This window comes from Schistocerca americana, chromosome 3 (assembly GCF_021461395.2).
Source record: "Schistocerca americana isolate TAMUIC-IGC-003095 chromosome 3, iqSchAmer2.1, whole genome shotgun sequence".
In the NCBI taxonomy this organism is placed as follows: domain Eukaryota; kingdom Metazoa; phylum Arthropoda; class Insecta; order Orthoptera; family Acrididae; genus Schistocerca; species Schistocerca americana.
The window spans coordinates 720,509,708-720,528,209 of record NC_060121.1 but is presented as its reverse complement, the minus strand read 5'-3'; the positions used below and the strand labels follow the sequence as shown (position 1 = coordinate 720,528,209).

General features: G+C 43.8%; 1 protein-coding gene across 1 annotated transcript in view; it reads right to left on the bottom strand.

The window, feature by feature from the left end:
• Nucleotides 1–18,502, bottom strand: part of LOC124606341 (diuretic hormone receptor-like) — a gene marked incomplete at its 3' end in the record, with an annotated part of 321,156 nt that overhangs the window by 19,120 nt on the left and 283,534 nt on the right. Inside the window, exons 9-10 of the mRNA XM_047138324.1 lie at nucleotides 13,930–14,115; nucleotides 11,545–11,711 (exon numbers count right to left, since the gene is read on the bottom strand). Coding sequence (XP_046994280.1) covers nucleotides 11,545–11,711; nucleotides 13,930–14,115 — 353 coding nt within the window. The remainder of the gene's footprint in view (nucleotides 1–11,544; nucleotides 11,712–13,929; nucleotides 14,116–18,502) is intronic.

Sequence of the window (18,502 nt, the reverse complement as noted above, 5' to 3'; positions counted from 1 at the left end):
GAATCGCTCCGAAAATTCGTAGATGACATAAACAAAATTATCCCACCGTTCAGTAAAGACTTCCAGTCGGGACTGAAAGAGGGATTGCATATGAAAGGAACCCTGGAAATTAGGGATACCGAGAGAGTTGCATGAAGATGAACTAAAATCAATGCCTTAACGCATTCGTATACAATTATGTCTACTGTTAACCTGAATAGTACATGGAATGGAAAGTTATTTATTGTGATCCGAGGAGTCGGAGGTGCTCCGCCCCCTACGGTTCTTTCTCGTGTGCGTCATCTTCAAAGGAGGCTAGGTAATAATTACGTCATAGCAAGCAAGAGTGGGGAAATGGGCATAAGAGAACTACAAATCTCGTATGATCACTCAAATTCAGCCTTTAGACGTTTGTTTCTTCTGCGCCTATAAGGCATATTATAGAAATAGTTTCAGCTACGCCTTAAAGGATATCCAGTTTCACGATAAGATCTATGGCTGTTTCGTGTTCTGTTGCGGGTCGTCACATTCCATAAATTCTCATCACCCTATTACACCAATACGTTTCTATACGTATTCTTTAAGGGTGCATATCTGGCTCAACGTTCTTCACGGTTTGTAGCTCCCAAGGAGTTGGCATTCGATCTTGATAGTGTGAAACTTTGTGATCAATGTGACGCGCCATTTTTCATTCGGTGTTCATGCTGCAAGTTAACGGTTTGTTTGGGACATTTCTTGAATGTTAACGATGTCCATCCTATGAAGTGTAATACATACATGCCATTAAAGATTGATCTCAGTTCCTCCCGGACTCTCATTTTCAGTCACCCTCCTGACGCACATGGTGAGTCATTAGCAGTTAATATTTTTCAAAAAATGGTTCAAATGGCTCTGAGCACTATGGGACTCAACTGCTGAGGTCATTAGTCCCCTAGAACTTGGAACTAGTTAAACCTAACTAACCTAAGGACATCACAAACATCCATGCCCGAGGCAGGATTCGAACCTGCGACCGTAGCGGTCTTGCGGTTCCAGACTGCAGCGCCTTTAATATTTTTCCTGTCATAATTGTCAACACAATACTTTTAAATGGCTCCTACTGAAGACTGAACTCGCGACCTCCTACTCAAGGAGTTCCTTGTGAGACCTGTGATACACGTCGAAAATAGCATCGACTTAACTGATTATGGACTTGCACTGTCGAACATGGCATACATCTTTCAGGCATAGTTTTGTATCTCCTTACTCCGACTCACCCAAATAGTAATTCGACCGTATTGATTGACTACAGAAACTGTCTACAGCATATGGTCAGGTTGTCAGCATCCCTCCGTCTAGCTCGTAGGTTCATAGCTTCGATCCACGACCGCGTTTGACTCATTCTTCTCTCAGGCACAGGTTGTTTGTGTCGTCGTAATCATTTCATCTCATCTTCCTGAAAAAGAGGTGAAAGTCGCCGAAGTTGTCGAACAGAAACACTTGCACCAGGCAGCGGAACCATCCCAGGCGGTGTCTCATCACAGAATGATTTCATTTTTTCACTACAGTAACGGAAGAAATATTACACTACGTTCAACTTAAGAATTGTGCTATGGCAATTAAAGAGAGTGTATTTGGTACGAGCATTATTACTACATCATCAAATAGCAATCTTTAGTTACTATCATTTGATACCTTCTAAGCGACGAAAGTCTGCTGTTCACTAAAACAGTATCTGTAAACGCGGCTTCAAATTACGGCATGGGGCACATTAACACCTTCATAAGATACGAATATCACAGAACATCATTTTCGGACCTGGCAGTGACATAGGTGAAATAACTGACACTCTTTCTGTCATTATCGTACTTACCAATATACACTTGTGATGTAGACAAAGAAATACATTTCCGCTTCTGAGAGCGGCGACGTGTAGTGAATTGGCGAGATTCATAAACAGTACTGCAGCCCATTACTTTTATCGTTTCCCATGGATCGCTTTTACTCATTCTGTGCACGATTGTTAAACGCTTCTCACAATTCACAGCAGCAGTTACTAGATCAGAGGTTCACACGTCTTGCTCGATGTTGTCCCCCTTCTGATCAACAATAACTAAGGTTTGACGTACGGCAGTAAAGGTAACGTAAATTGGTAGTGTGTGTATTCGGTACACACATCTTCTCTTTTGCTGAAAAAAAAAAAAAAAATGGCTCTGAGCACTATGGAACTTAACATCTGAGGTAATCAGTCCCCTAGAACTTAGAAATACTTACACCTAACTAACCTAAGGACATCACACACATTCATGCCCGAGGCAGGATTCGAACCTGCAACCGTAGCGGTTTCGCGGTTCCAGACTGTAGCACCTAGATCCACTCGGCCATCTCTTTTGCTAAACTGCTATGCTGGAGGTATAACTGTGCTCGTGACTGCGCCTTTCCTGAGCAGAGTTTTCTCTTCTGCAGACCAACGTACAGTCACCGTGGCTGTACTGGGCTTAGTACTAACACCTGAAATGCAAGATTTGAAGCTGTTGTCATATCAAAATAATTCCAAACTGAACTGCCATGCCAACGCTTCGTGTAGGCCATTGCAGGCAGGAAAAAAGGTTCTACCTCACAGTGGCAATGCACGGCGACACGCGGTGGCCCTAACACTTGCCGTAGCCCTGAGAAAATCAAAACATCTCCATACCACTTGCCCTATCCCTGTGAAAACACGAACTTCATGCTGAAAAGTAAACATGCGAAGGCCACTAACGACCTGCTCCGCTGAGATCAAGAAATTGGAGGAACACGAAAACAGCCGAGTCGGCAAGTACGTAAGGAAATCCAGACAAATGACTAACGTAACATTTCCGTTACTGCAATCCGGGTGGAGGTAGCTCATCGGAGGAGTACGGAAACAGCGGAGTCATCTCAATTCAGGCACGAACAGATTACGTGGAAAGAACGTTATGGTTAAACAAACGTATCACGTAGTACGAAACTATGCTTCGAGTTTCCGGAATATAAGTTAAACAGTATCGAAAATGTACGGTATGCAACAGCCATAGCCAGCTGACCTGGGGAGTCGTGCAATTACTCTAATGTACGTGGAGTGTTCGTGGAGTTCTTCTGACACAGTTCGGAAGCAATGATGTGGTGGATTATCATACTCAAGGTACAGATCGCCTGTAGTGTGATGTAGGCAAACAAACGGCTGCGCATAATGGTGGGGCAGAGTCATCCAATATCAGAAGTCACGTATAATACCATGTAATTATACCCCACACGAGGTACCATACATTACTAACCTGAATAGTGGTCTGTAGCTCTGTTGCTGTACCGCCTCTTGCGAATTTCGACGTACTCGTACGCAGCGTAAAAAATTATATTGCAGCTGTTCGAACGAAGCGAGCTTTGTCGTTGGCTGGAACGTCAGACTTAGTCGTTCCTGAAGTCGAAACAATTTGTTTTGGTCTGTAATCAGCCACGAGCAGAGATTAGTGAGTGGCGTAGTATCTTTCGAACCCACATCGAGAAGGTATTTCAGTCTAGTTAATGTTCCTTGTATTTTACTTTGAATTGGCGTGTCATTTGTTACACTGTAATCAAACAGGTAAGTGTAGGCAAAATAATTGGCCGATATCATTGCAAACAGTACGAATGCGCCCGGGATAGTGGTAGTGGTCGAGGCTCCACTGTCAACCACCACCACGCGGTTGCGCAACTGGATTGGAAAGTTGAAGCCTATGGACAAATGAAAACTCCACGTAAATTTAAGCAGCAGCTGTCTGCAAAGACCGAATTAACAGACTGTGTCGTTACGGCCAACAATTCGACAAATGTGGGCCTTCAAAGTCATTAGTTTCGCACTAGAGTACTGAAGAAGAAATATTTGCGTAAAGAAAGAACAGTCAAAGGAAAACGTTCTGATCATCTACTGACGGATGGAAATATTATAAATCAATAAAGGGGTAATAATGCAACGCGGTAAACATCGTCGCTTACTACAATATTGACACTGTAAATTAAAGAACATGGTTCTCTGGCAGATTGTTCGGCAACATAACGTAAAGTTAAAATTTTATTCTCTTTCTTTAGGAACGCTCTGAAGAAGTGAAGCTACCGGAAATACTTGCACCTATGTTTTCCCCCTTCTTGTTTGTTATCTTTAGTGTGCTAATAGAATAGCTGGCACTTCCGGTAACCCTCTGAAGCACATATTTTAATGATACTTTTGTTTCTTAGTTTGCCTCTTGTAACATAATGTATTACTTGGGGAAGCAATGTGTTGCACAAGGCTTTTTCAAAATGACGAATGATGACAGCCACTATAAAAATTAACTGGTTAAAAATACTGTTTGGATGTACTTTTTATTTGTGCACATGTACCATGAAATGGATGGACGCAGCGTATCTGAAAGCCAGGACGACGATAAACATCGCACCACTTTCGCGTTACCTGCTTCTTGATCACTTCATTCCGTGTCGTCGGGTCCTCCCTTGAAGATATAATGCGAGCCTTACAGGAAGAGCGGCTGTGACAAGGCCTATCGAGTCACAAGGTGAAGAAAAAACGTTATACATTCAGTCAGCTGGAATCTGTAAAGTGAGACATACGTTTTTGGCCCAAGTCCCTTTTTTTTTTTTTTTTTTTTTGGTCATCGGTCTACTGACTGGTTTGATGCGGCCCACCACGGATTCCTTTCCTGTGCTAACCTCTTCATCTCAGAGTGGCACTTGCAACCTACGTCCTCAATTATTTGCTTGACGTATTCTAATCTCTGTCTTCCTCTACAGTTTTTGCACTCTACAGCTCCCTCTAGTACCATGGAAGTCATTCCCTCATGCCTTAGCTGATGTCCTGTGCCTTCTCCTTATCAGTGTTTTCCACATATTCCTTTCCTCTCCGATTCTGCGTAGAGCCTCCTCATTCCTTACCTTATCAGTCCACCTAATTTTCAACATTCGTCTATAGCACCACATCTCAAATGCTTCGATTCTCTTCTGTTCCGGTTTTCCCACAGTCCATGTTTCACTACCATACAATGCTGTACTTCAGACGTACATCCTCAGAAATTTCTTCCTCAAATTAAGGCCGGTATTTGATATTAGTAGACTTCTCTTGGCCGGAAATGCCTTTTTTGCCATAGCGAGTCTACTTTTGATGTCCTCCTCGCTCCGTCCGTCATTGGTTATTTTACTGCCTAGGTAGCAGAATTCCTTAACTTCATTGACTTCGTGACCATCAATCCTGATGTTAAGTTTCTCGCTGTTCTCATTTCTACTACTTCTCATTACCTTCGTTTTTCTCCGATTTACTCTCACCCCATACTGTTTACTCATTCGACTGTTCATTCCGTTCAGCAGATCATACCTTTATTCTTCACTTTCACTCAGGATAGCAATGTCATCAGCGAATCCTATCATTGATATCCTTTCACCTTGTATATTAATTCCACTCCTGAACCTTTCTTTTATTTCCATCATTACCAAGTCCCTATCAATATAATTACGGTATCCCAAATGGTAAACGCTTTTGTATATCATAATCAATATAAAGAAGAGCTCATTATACAACGGTGTTTAATAGTCGCGTCGTATCTATTTAGAGGAACGAATTCTGGATTTTTTACTCTTAACTTCGAGCAATAATAGCAGCACTTCGAGAAATGAAGTTCGATCAGACGAGGTTGGCGACTGTGCTAAAATAATAAAGTGAGCAAGGTTGATAATATGTAGTCTCAGCTCTGAATCTGACTTTACTTTGCTAGCCAATATCATGATAAGGATGAAGCGGAGCACTGCACTCTTCTGACAAAAATTTAATGACATAATCACATGCGCCTGATTATGAACCTGTATCCTAGCACCTATGGAGCACGAGGGCTACACTACCGTGCTCTGAGGCAACGAGATAGCAACAAGAACGGTCTTCCAGGTTGTCAGGCAATGGGGCACTGAAACAATGTCCCAATGCAACACTAGGGGGGGGGGGGGGGGACTCATCCAGCACTCAGAATGTGAATGTGTTCTGTGCAAGCGCCTCCTTATATTGCGCGCACTCTTCCTGCTACTACAGTTCGCTGTCGAAGACAGTGAGCCTTTAGGTCAACAAGTCATGTCTCACATCTGTCAACTCTGATAGACGCACATTTCCTAGAATCGACGTACCCACTGTCTGGTCAAATGTATTCGGGCACCCCTACGAACTGCGGAATTGACCACTAGATGTCACGAGAGGCTGACCCGGCAGTATGAAAGGAGACGGGGAATGTTGTGCTGTCGGTAGAGAAACGGCAACAATAGTAGAGCTCAGAGACTTCGAAAGTGGACTAGTCACTGGAAGTCACCTGAGTGCGAGATTCATCACGGAGATTTCAACCCTTCTACTGCCACACGAGTCGACTGTTAGTGATGTGATTGTGAAGTGGGAAGGTGAAAGAAGAACCAGTGCTAAGTTAAGACCTCATTTGCTGTCAAGACGGCGACTGCAGAGCATAGTGAAGTGTAGTCGCAAAAAATCGCTTGAAATCGGCGGAAGGAATCATTTGAGCGGCCAAATTGGCTACCAGCAGTCCATCTAGCGTAACGACACTGTGCAGGGCGTAAAAGAGAAAATGGTAAAATGGACGAGCAGCTATTCACCAGCCACACATTTACGCTGTCAGTGCTAAGTGACCTCGAGGTGGGGTAAAGTGTGACACCGCTGGGCAGAGGACGACTCTAAAAGTGTAATTTAGAGTGACGAATGATTCTATACTCCGCGACAATTTGGTGGACGTGTTTGTGTTTGGAGACCATTACCTGGCCTCATGCATAGTGTCACGGTGAAATGCGGAGGATGTGGTTTTACATTACAGGGGAATTTTTCATGTGTAGAATGTGATCCCCTTACTGCGTTTAAGAATATACTAAATTCAGAAGGGTAAGAACATGTTTTATAGCACTGTGTACCACGTAGACTCGAAAAATTGTTCGAATACGATGACTGTATCAGCATGATGTGTACCTTGTTATAACGCATCATTTGGGAGGCTGTGGTTTCCGGACAATAAAACTGCCGGAGTGGACTGGCCTGCAGAGAGACGAGACTTGAACACAATGAGACACATTTGGAATGAATTAGAGAGTCTACTTCTCTCCAGACCCCAGCGTCCCATATCACTACCATCTCTGCTATCGGCTCTTGAGGTAGAATGGCTGCTACTTCGTGACATGCCCAGTGTGCTGTTATCCCTTCCCATCTGAGAGCACAGTACTCTCCGTCTGCTTCTACACTCCTGGAAATGGAAAAAAGAACACATTGACACCGGTGTGTCAGACCCACCATACTTGCTCCGGACACTGCGAGAGGGCTGTACAAGCAATGATCACACGCACGGCACAGCGGACACACCAGGAACCGCGGTGTTGGCCGTCGAATGGCGCTAGCTGCGCAGCATTTGTGCACCGCCGCCGTCACTGTCAGCCAGTTTGCCGTGGCATACGGAGCTCCATCGCAGTCTTTAACACCGGTAGCATGCCGCGACAGCGTGGACGTGAACCGTATGAGCAGTTGACGGACTTTGAGCGAGGGCGTATAGTGGGCACGCGGGAGGCCGGGTGGACGTACCGCCGAATTGCTCAACACGTGGGGCGTGAGGTATCCACAGTACATCGATGTTGTCGCCAGTGGTCGGCGGAAGGTGCACGTGCCCGTCGACCTGGGACCGGACCGCAGCGACGCACGGATGCACGCCAAGACCGTAGGATCCTACGCAGTGCCGTAGGGGACCGCACCGCCACTTCCCAGCAAATTAGGGACACTGTTGCTCCTGGGGTATCGGCGAGGACCATTCGCAACCGTCTCCATGAAGCTGGGCTACGGTCCCGCACACCGTTAGGCCGTCTTCCGCTCACGCCCCAACATCGTGCAGCCCGCCTCCAGTGGTGTCGCGACAGGCGTGAATGGAGGGACGAATGGAGACGTGTCGTCTTCAGCGATGAGAGTCGCTTCTGCCTTGGTGCCAATGATGGTCGTATGCGTGTTTGGCGCCGTGCAGGTGAGCGCCACAATCAGGACTGCATACGACCGAGGCACACAGGGCCAACACCCGGCATCATGGTGTGGGGAGCGATCTCCTACACTGGCCGTACACCACTGGTGATCGTCGAGGGGACACTGAATAGTGCACGGTACATCCAAACCGTCATCGAACCCATCGTTGTACCATTCCTAGACCGACAAGGGAACTTGCTGTTCCAACAGGACAATGCACGTCCGCATGTAACCCGTGCCACCCAACGTGCTCTAGAAGGTGTAAGTCAACTACCCTGGCCAGCAAGATCTCCGGATCTGTCCCACATTTAGCATGTTTGGGACTGGATGAAGCGTCGTCTCACGCGGTCTGCACGTCCAGCACGAACGCTGGTCCAACTGAGGCGCCAGGTGGAAATGGCATGGCAAGCCGTTCCACAGGACTACATCCAGCATCTCTACGATCGTCTCCATGGGAGAATAGCAGCCTGCATTGCTGCGAAAGGTGGATATACACTGTACTAGTGCCGACATTGTGCATGCTCTGTTGCCTGTGTCTATGTGCCTGTGGTTCTGTCAGTGTGATCATGTGATGTATCTGACCCCAGGAATGTGTCAATAAAGTTTCCCGTTCCTGGGACAATGAATTCACGGTGTTCTTATTTCAATTTCCAGGAGTGTATAATGGCGGATCCTCTTCTCCTGCCGTCTAGTGGTCAGTTCCGGACTAAACAGGGGTGTCCGGATGCTTTCGATGGGGTATTGCATGTCATGGCCTTAACACTGTACTCAGGTTCTGAAAACAAAAGGTGAAATGAATTAAATAACAAAAGCACGTACATTAAACATTAAAACGAGCTCTATTAATATTCCTTGTTTCTAATGCATAATTACGCTTTTCTTTACTTGAAATAAATTCTAAATTTGCAGTGTTTGGAAATACTGTTGTACGATTAAGGTGCATATACACTAACATCAGAGCGTTTAAGTTTCGTTCTGTTTCAATTATAAAAAGAAACCTTCATTGTCGTAGACGCTGTAAAGAATATTTGCGTTTGAAATTACGTAGTGCAGTATAAAAACAGCGGTAAAATACCTGTGAGCGATACAAAATAATTTGATTGTCTGTTATGGTTTTCTTACCATCTTCTCTCTATTACCTGTAACGACACACTAAAAACAAATGGTCGAATGAGAAAACAATGCGCCACTCTTCGTTAATTTAAGATCAACTACGAAACAAAATGATTACTAGGTCAGCTGGCTCTTTAACATACCACGTTTATTTGAGTGTTTCAAACATCTGAAAACAAATTAAAAGTATAAACGCCTCAAGAATTTATCCATAAATCATCACACAACAGTTATGATCAGAATATGTAGCGCTTTATTGGACAATACTTTACCAGATGATAAGATGATCAAAGATGACACAGAAGTAATCATCTCGCTGTTTCTCTCTCTTTCCTCCTCTCTCTCTCTCTCTCTCTCTCTCTCTCTCTCTTTGTCCCTTCAGCAAGAAGTCGATGAGGTTGTTCTCACTCCTGGCCTCTAAAACTACAGTTCACAGAAAAACACTGTCATGATTTCACTCGCACCTCATCCCTCACACGTACCAGCAGTGTGCCATACTGCCGGCCGCGGTGGTCTAGTGGTTCTAGGCGCGCAGTCCGGAACCGCGGGACCGCTACGGTCGCAGGTTCGAATCCTGCCTCGGGCATGGATGTGTGTGATGTCCTTAGGTTAGTTAGGTTTAAGTAGTTCTAAGTTCTAAGTCCCATAGTGCTCAGAGCCATTTGAACCATTTTTTTGTGCCATACTGCCCAAAACTTCAATGCGGTAAGCCCAGAAGGAAATAATGGCCATACATTCCTTACATGGAGTTTTACCGTCTCTTCATAACTGGCAGATGTGGTGACAGAAAAACATAAAGCCATAAAGTAAAAATAAAATTAAATCGTCAATTATGAAAAGCAGAGGACCTGGAAAGGCGGGAAGTGATAGGATAGTGAAAGAATATGGTTTGAATCAATATGCGTCTGTAATTTTTATTTATTTTTTAATACGTCTCGAATACAGGCTGTCCCAGGTTGAATGGTCAATATGGAGGGATATAACAAGAACGATCATTCGAAGCGAAAAGTCTAGTACACATCGGCTGCAAAATGTGTGCCTCAAGAGTTATGAGCACTGCTTCGTCCTCGATAATGCGTGCTCAGAACTCTTAAGACGTGCATTTTAGAATCCTTGTTTGTTAGGCTTTTGCAGCAATCTCTTCGGTTTTCCGTATTTTGAGAAGTGGTAGAATGGACCAAAAGTAGAAATAGATGTCCATAAAACATGAACTCTGAGGTACTATGAACGCTAATGTGAAACACTCCTCTTCTACTGAACAAGCGCAAATACCCCTTAAGGTGTGCGTTTTAGAGACCATGTTTGCTTGACAAGTTTTCCTTGTTTTTATCCACAGTACCTCCTACCAAAGTATGGAAAGCAAACAGCTTGCAGTCAAAGGGATTTGTTGCACAGTATCGAAGGTGACGAAGTGCTCAGAACTCTTAATGTGTGCGTTTTACAATCCATGTGTGGTTGATTTCTTTTTTTGCTTGAAAGGATTGATCTTGTCATAACGATTAATACCGAACATTCCTTTGGAGACCCTGTATAGAATTGTAGTTCTATCTCTCGATGTCTGATGTGGGTCATCAGCTTCCATTGAAATATACGATTTAGAACACTGATTCAACCATGACAGCCGCGCGGGATTAGCCGAGCGGTCTAAGGCGCTGCAGTCATGGACTGCGCGGTTGGTCCCGGCGGAGGTTCGAGTCCTGGGCATGGGTGTGTGTGTTTGTCCTTAGGGCAATTTAGGTTAAGTAGTGTGTAACTTTAGGGACTGATGACCTTAGCAGTTAAGTCCCATAAGATTTCACACACATTTGAACATTTTGAACAACCATGACATTACATCAGTTAGAAATCGTCCGCTCTTCCTCGTTACAACTACGACAACGTGAGTGATGAGTTAGAAGTTAACTGAATGTAGAAAACTCTCAATCCTTTTTTTTTTTTTTTTTTCAGGTACGGCCATTCACTCTGCGGCATAATGTGCGCTGTATTGAAACATTCTGTCTAATTAAAACTGTGTGCAGGGACGGAGTTTAAAGCCAGAATAGAGTGAAGAATCCAGGAACGACTCATACCCCGCCGTAACAATATCACTTCCACAGTAACGTTCTCCTACTTCCTGAATATTTTGCTGGACTAGCATCCCTGGCATAAATAGTAATGTCGAAAAGTGTCTGACATGAGCCACAGCTTACGAGATTATTCCAAGCAGGAATCTTTCCGTTCGAAATAATGATGTGGATCGGTCAACTGAGTTAAATCAATGCGTAGTCGAGGCACTTAGCAGGAGCGCTTATCCCTACAGCTCGTTCCGCTCCCTCAAAATGAGCTATTTTACGTTTGGGTAAGTAAGTGTCAGTTAACCCTACGCGCTACGTTGTGTGGTGTTTAGCGTAAGCAGCCAGCAGCTTCTGACGGCAACGCTTGCTACTGGAGACGTCTCGCCCGCTTACCGGATGCTCTCAGTCCGCGAGCGCGGCGACCAGTCGCGGCTGTAATTGCGCGTGTAGCGCCTGGAGCCGCCCACCGTGCGCGCCGTCTTCCAGCGCTCCAGGTGGTGCCGCACGGTGTTCTGCACCTCCGAGTTCAGGAAGCAGTAGAACAGCGCCACTGTGAAGCCCTGCACACAAATGCCCTCTGTGACACTAGCAAAGTTTATATACATTTTTTAAATTTATTGCTTATTTAGCTTGAACAGATTGGGCCTTAAGGCTCTCACTTACATCTGACCAGAGCAACAGAACAGAAAATAATACAAAACCTACCAAATGATGATAATAACACTTATTATTAACGTAATAATAATAATTATTATTATTGATAACAAAAACTAACACTAATTCTTTACAGAAGATCGGAAAAACTGGTAGGACCCAGGCTCGGGGAAGATAACTTTAGATTCCAGAGAAATGTAGGAACACTCGAGGCAAAACTGTCTCTACGACTTCTCATGGAAGATGGGTTAAGGAAAGGCAAACCTACGTTTATAGCATGTGTAGACTTGGAGAAAGGTTTTGGCAATGTTGACTGGAGTATGCTGTTTCAAATTTTAAAGGTTGTAGGGGCAAAATACATTGAGCGAAAGGCTATTTCCAATTTACACAGAAACCAGATGGCAGTTACACGAGTCGAGGAGCCTGAAAGAGATGCAGTGGTTAAGAAGGGAGTGAGACAGAGCTGTAGTCTATCCAGGATGCAAGCAGTAACAAAAGAAAGATTTGGAGAAGGAATTAAAGACCACGGATAAGAAATAAAAACTTCGAGTTTTGCCGATGACACCGTATTCCTATCAGATGTAGGAAAGGACTTTGAAGAGCAGTTGTACGGAGTGGACAGTGACTTGAAAGGACCATATGAGACTAATATGAACAAAAGCAAAACGAGGACATTGGAATGTAGTCGAATGAAATCAGGTGATGCTGAGTGAATTAGATTAGAAAATGAAACACCTGAAGTAGCAGATGCTATTTGGGCAGCAAAATAACTGATGATGGCCGAAGTAGGGAGGATACAAAACATAGAATGGCAATGGCAAGAACAGTGCTGCTGAAGAAGAGAAATTTTCTAACATCGAATACAGTTTGAAGTGTGGCGAAGTCTTTTCTGAAAGAATCTGTACGGATTTTGGCCATGTATGGAAGTGAAACGTGGATGATAAACAGTTCAGACAAGAACAGACAGAAGCTACAGAAGAGTGAGGAGGTACTGCAGAGAACTGGGGAGAAAAGAAATATGTGGCACAACTTGACTGGAGGAAGGGATCGGTTGCTAGGACACAGTCTGGGAGATTAAGAGATCACCACTTTAGTACTGGGGGAGGGGGGGGGGGGGAAGCATGGTGGATAAAAATTGTAGAGGGAGACCAAGATATGAATACAGTAGGCAGTTCAGAAACATGAAGGCTGAAGTAGTTATTTGTAGATGAAGAGCCTTGCACAGGATAGAGTAATATGAACAGCTACATAAAACCGTCTTTGGACTGGAGAGCACAACAACAACAATAATAATAGTAGTAATAAAGAGCCATTTAGTATGATATATATTAACCTTGGCCAGAAAGATCGCCGGATGCTCCAACTGAGAGCCTATTAAGGGTAGGGCCCTCCAACCAGTTCGGGATTTTGACGATCTAATGCGCCAGTTGACAACAATTTGGCAATATATCCTTCAAAGGACATCCTAAAAGTCTGTCAATCAATGCCAAGCCAAGTAGCAACCTGCATAAGGGGCAGAAGTGAACGAATGAGTTGATGACTTGCCCAATGTGCGAAGCTATTTCTCATGAATAAATCGTCAACTTTTTCTGAAATTATAATAATTTGTTTTTCTGCACATGTACATTACATCTACCAATTTCCGTCCCATTCTGGTAATTCCTTCGTGGTATATCTTTTTTTCTTAGAGCGTGTCATGTTATTAAAACTAATTCTTTATTGATATTTGTACGGAGAGCTACCAAAAATTGTTCTTTTTGGGCATCACTCGCAATTGGTGCAGACAAAGAGAGATATGCAAGTGCCACAAAAAGTACGTTCCACCACAAATTTTCAGGCGGCTTGCGGAGTGCAGATGTAGCTGCAGAAGGAGCAACTGGCGGGAAAATTTGGGTCGGCAGACTGTGACAGGAGTAGTGTCTAAGACATGGAGCAGCATATAAAACATACGTCTCGTAATACTATTTGTAGGAAGAACCTACAGATACAGAAGATCAGAACATATCAGACGACGATGGAAGACAGTGACAAACTGGTTGATCAATGCAAGTTTTCTATTTTGGTACCCGTTTGACGAGACAGACAGTGAATTAGAGGAGCACAAATGGTGAGCTGTGGGCGTACCTGTGTGGAGAGCAGCACGGCTCTGAGGTAGAGGTAGATTTCGGCGGAGAAGCCCTCTGTGGGCCCGGCGATCATGAGGATGTAGGTAATGCCCAGCAGCGGGATCAGCACCAGCAGCGCTTTGGTCGCCTTGCGGTACTGCTGTGTCTCTACCGTGTTGGCCGAGCGCAGCTTCGTGATTAGCACCTGTCGACAGACCGCACCCGTACAGTTCGTTACAAGCCGTTTGGATATCAGCAGAGTAAGCAAATTTTACTTTACTTTCTCACTGAAATTTATATTTATTCTTTTATTTAGTATGATTCATTAGATTGTGAGTTCGTTATTACTGCATGCGCTGGTAGATGTATACTAAATATCTTGATAAAAAGTGTGAAGTAGCAGAAGGAGAGAACATCAAAATCACGCAGACAGTTCAGGTGGCGCATGTGGATAGGCATTATTCTGTTTAAAAATGGCACCAATTTACTGTTTACATGCGGGGAAGCAGGTACGTGAAGTTCCATGACATGCAGTTATAGCTGACGATCCACACACAATGATGCCACGGGTAATACCACCGTGCCTCACCAAAAGATTGGATGAGTGAGACATCTCTCCAGACGCTGCCATACTTGTCGTCGATGGTCATCCAGGACAGTGCAGGACCGCGATTCTTTGCAGAATAGAATGCGACTACGGTCGCAGGTTCGAATCCTGCCTCGGGCATGGATGTTTGTGATGTCCTTAGGTTAGTTAGGTTTCACTAGTTCTAAGTTCTAGGGGACTAATGACCTCAGCTGTTGAGTCCCATAGTGCTCAGAGCCATTTGAACAGAATGCGACCCCATTTTATAGCCCATGCTTCCAGATCAGGGAAGCAGCAGCCGTTTCTGTTTTGGTGTTAACGGCAGCCTACGAATGAGATAGTAATTCCATAGTCCGGCTGCAGTTAGTCTCCGATGAACGGTGCAGAATAATACGGAATGCTGAAAGGAGTCCATTACGGGTTCTGGCATGGCAGTCGCAGACCTGGTCCACAGGAACCTTGACGGCGAGAAAGTCTGTGCCCCTAAAGTTCTCATACAGTAAAACAATGGATCACTGCCACATTCCAATGCCAGACGAATCTGAAAATTGCACGATTTTGCAAACCCTCAATGAGGCTCCTTTGAAACTCTGTTAGGTGACGCTAACGACGGAAGAGTGGAAGTTCTCCCAAGGCGCTGCCATGCTTGCCGTCGATGGTATTCCACGAGTAAGTGGCATATCCGTCTCCTTCACACACAACATCTGACGATCTTCATGCCCATGGTAAATCCTACCAGGCCTGGTATCAACACCAACAAAAACAACTAACGCACTCTAGTGGCTGTCTTACTACATCAACGAATTGCAAATCCAACCATTTACATCCTGACGACGGTATGCTCGTGTACGACATATGACCATGTTTTCTGGTTGCTTAACATTTTTTTGTGTGGAAGTGTACTGCAACGGAAACATTACAACTTATACCTTAACTCGTAATAAAAACCAACTGTCGCATCGTTTTCTCGCTTATTTTGGGTATTTCGATCGTTTATGAGTACAAAGAGAAACGACTTTCTGAGATGTCAGCTTCGCATGCAATGCGAGAGACCCCTAAGAGCCAAAATTTATTTTAAAGAAATATCCCCCTTTTCACTGTTAACTGTTTATTTATTTTACACAATCACGGTTTCTACTTTATAGCCATTCCCAAGTGCATTTTGGAATGTTGAATATGTCTGACCTACCTATGACTTGACTACAGAATGGTCAGTCATACGACTTATGTCCACAAAGTAAGATCCATTTGGTTACATAGAACAAAGGTGTACATATACAGAAAAAATATTTATTGTACAGAAATCTACAACTGTTAAACTACTTTTCTACATAGCTCCTGAAATTTTGTAGGCACTTGTCATAGCGTGGCACAAGTTTCTGCATGCCTTCTTCATAGAAGGTTGCCGCCTGTGTATTCAACCATGTGGTAACATGTTCTTTCAGCTCGTCATCATCGTTGAAGTGTTGACCACCAAAGACATATTTTAGGTCTAAGAAGAGATTAAAGTCGCTAGGAGCGACGTCCGGGCTGAACGGACGATGATCAAACGTGTCCGAGTGAAGTTGCCGTAAGAGTTGTTTGGTCACATTCGCCGTGTGAGGTTGGGCATTATCGTGGAAAAAAAACAACAGCTTTTGACAGTAATCTTCGGCGCTTGTTCTGTATTGCGCGGCGCAATTTCTTAATGGTCTCGCAGTAATCATCAGCATTGATTATTTGGCCTCGTGGTAAGAAATCAATCCGAAAAATGCCTTTTCTATCCGAAGAAAACGGTGAACATGACTTTTCGAGGTGTCAAGATTTGCTTAGGCGTAACCTTCGCTGGAGATGAAGTGTGTGCCTCAATTCAATTGATTGCTGTTTTGTTCAGGGGTGTCGTACGATACCCAAGTTTTATCCCCCGTGATTATCCGAGAAAAAAACCATCGACTTCTTCATTGTACCGTGTCAAAAACTGAAGTGCACTGCCAATCCATTGTTTTGTGTGTTGTTCAGTAAGAATTTTGGGTACCCAACATGAGGAAAGTTTTCGAAATTTCAGTTTTTCGGTAACAATTCCACAATTTAGTTATCCTGAGATTTGCGGAACTTCCATAGCAAGGGCACTAAGTGTAAACTTACGGTTGTTCCTAATCTTCTCTTGAATTGTGTGAACCAGTTCATCAGTAACCACAAACGGGCTTCCACTTCGTCCATCATCGTGCACTTGATCACGTCCTTCATTGAACAGTCTGGCGCATCTTGTAACCACTGAATCACTCATAGCATTTTGTCCGTAAACCTCGCAGATTTTCCGATGAATTTCCTTTGGTTTAACTTTCATTGCATTTACAAAACGAATCACAGATCCGATTTCAGACGCGGTGGCATTTTCAATTACGGCTGACGTTATAAAGAAACACTATAAAGCACACGTCGGCAGCAGCGATCTGAAAATGGCGTACAGGTCTTCTCTTTGATTCAGAGTAACTGCAGCGCGTGCTCGGAACTGCGATCGTAGCGCTGCCGCGGATAGAAATACAAACGGAATTTACTTTGTGAACGACCCTCGTATTTCGACATTTCATTGCACGCTTGCAAATGGATATCAAGCCTAAATCATGTCTGCATAAAATAAAGAAACAGTTAACAGTAAAATGGCGAAATTTCTTTCAAAACCTGTATGACTGTAGCTCCCCACTACGGGAAGATCATTTACAGCCAATAGGTTCTCAATCATCTTCCGAAGAGTTGTCACGAGAGGGAATCCATATATATATTATAAGAACGTATATATGTGTATATGTTGCACATTTCCTCATAAACTAAACCGAGGGAGGTGGCGCAGTGGCTAGCACACTGGACTCGCATTCGGGAGGACGACTGTTCAATCCCGCGTCCGGCCATCCTGATTTAGGTTTTCCGTGATTTCCCTAAATCGCTCCAGGCAAATGCCGGGATGGTTCCTCTGAAAGGCCACGGCCGACTTCATTCTCCGTCCTTCCCTAATCCGATGAGACCGATGACCTCGATGTTGGGTCTCTTCCTCCAAACAACCCAACCCCAATCCTAAACTAACGGATCGATCTGAATCAACCTTGGTACGAGGGTTAAAAAAAGAACTGTTGTCCACGACGTGCAGATACTCTGATTTTATTCATCCAGTATTTGAGAATTAGTGTGCTTAGTTCCTTGCAACTAACTTTACACATAATTTATGATCTCTACGAAACTTTTTCTCGCTGGTATCTCGCTGGTACCCTCCACAAAATGACAAGAGGAAAAAGTATATCGCTTACTACGTTTTCTCTGTTCACGCAGTAAAACTGCCGCATTAGGCATAGCATGATAATTTATTATTTCTTTACTAGTTACTCTATTCGTAACTCATTTTGTGGAGTGTATCCGCAGATACCACTGAATTTACCTGCAAAATTATGTCACTGTACGACACATAGTTCAGGGGATGTGATGTCATAAACACTTAAATGCGCGGAAACTGTCGTATCGTACATGGCGTTTTAATTAATTTCTTCTTTATGCTAACTATATTCCCAACATATTTCACAAACAGTGTCCGCATATACTATTGAATGTATCTGCAAAATAATATCATTGCCGATTCGTGGTTCAGGAGATAAGACGTTTTAACATTTATCTGCGTGAAACCGAAACTGAAAGCCGAAATTCGCCAGAAACCCTGGTAAAATATGTATGCAAATATGTGTGAAATATATTAAATATATGTGAAATATACGCGTCATGTGCAAACACGGGAGGACCCAAGGGTAAAAAGCTCCTCTTAAAAACGTACAATCGCACCAAAAAGTGTTGGCACAGTTACATTTTAGTAGTTGTATGTTAAACGAAACATATATTTCAGAACAGAACCCAGACACGTACCACCTTACATTACATAGATTACAAATATGTCCTAATCACCTGGCCGTAAAGTAACACACGGTGTTATGAAAATAAACATCGCTCTTCTGTATTGAAAAAAGTATTGGCACACGCGCATGAA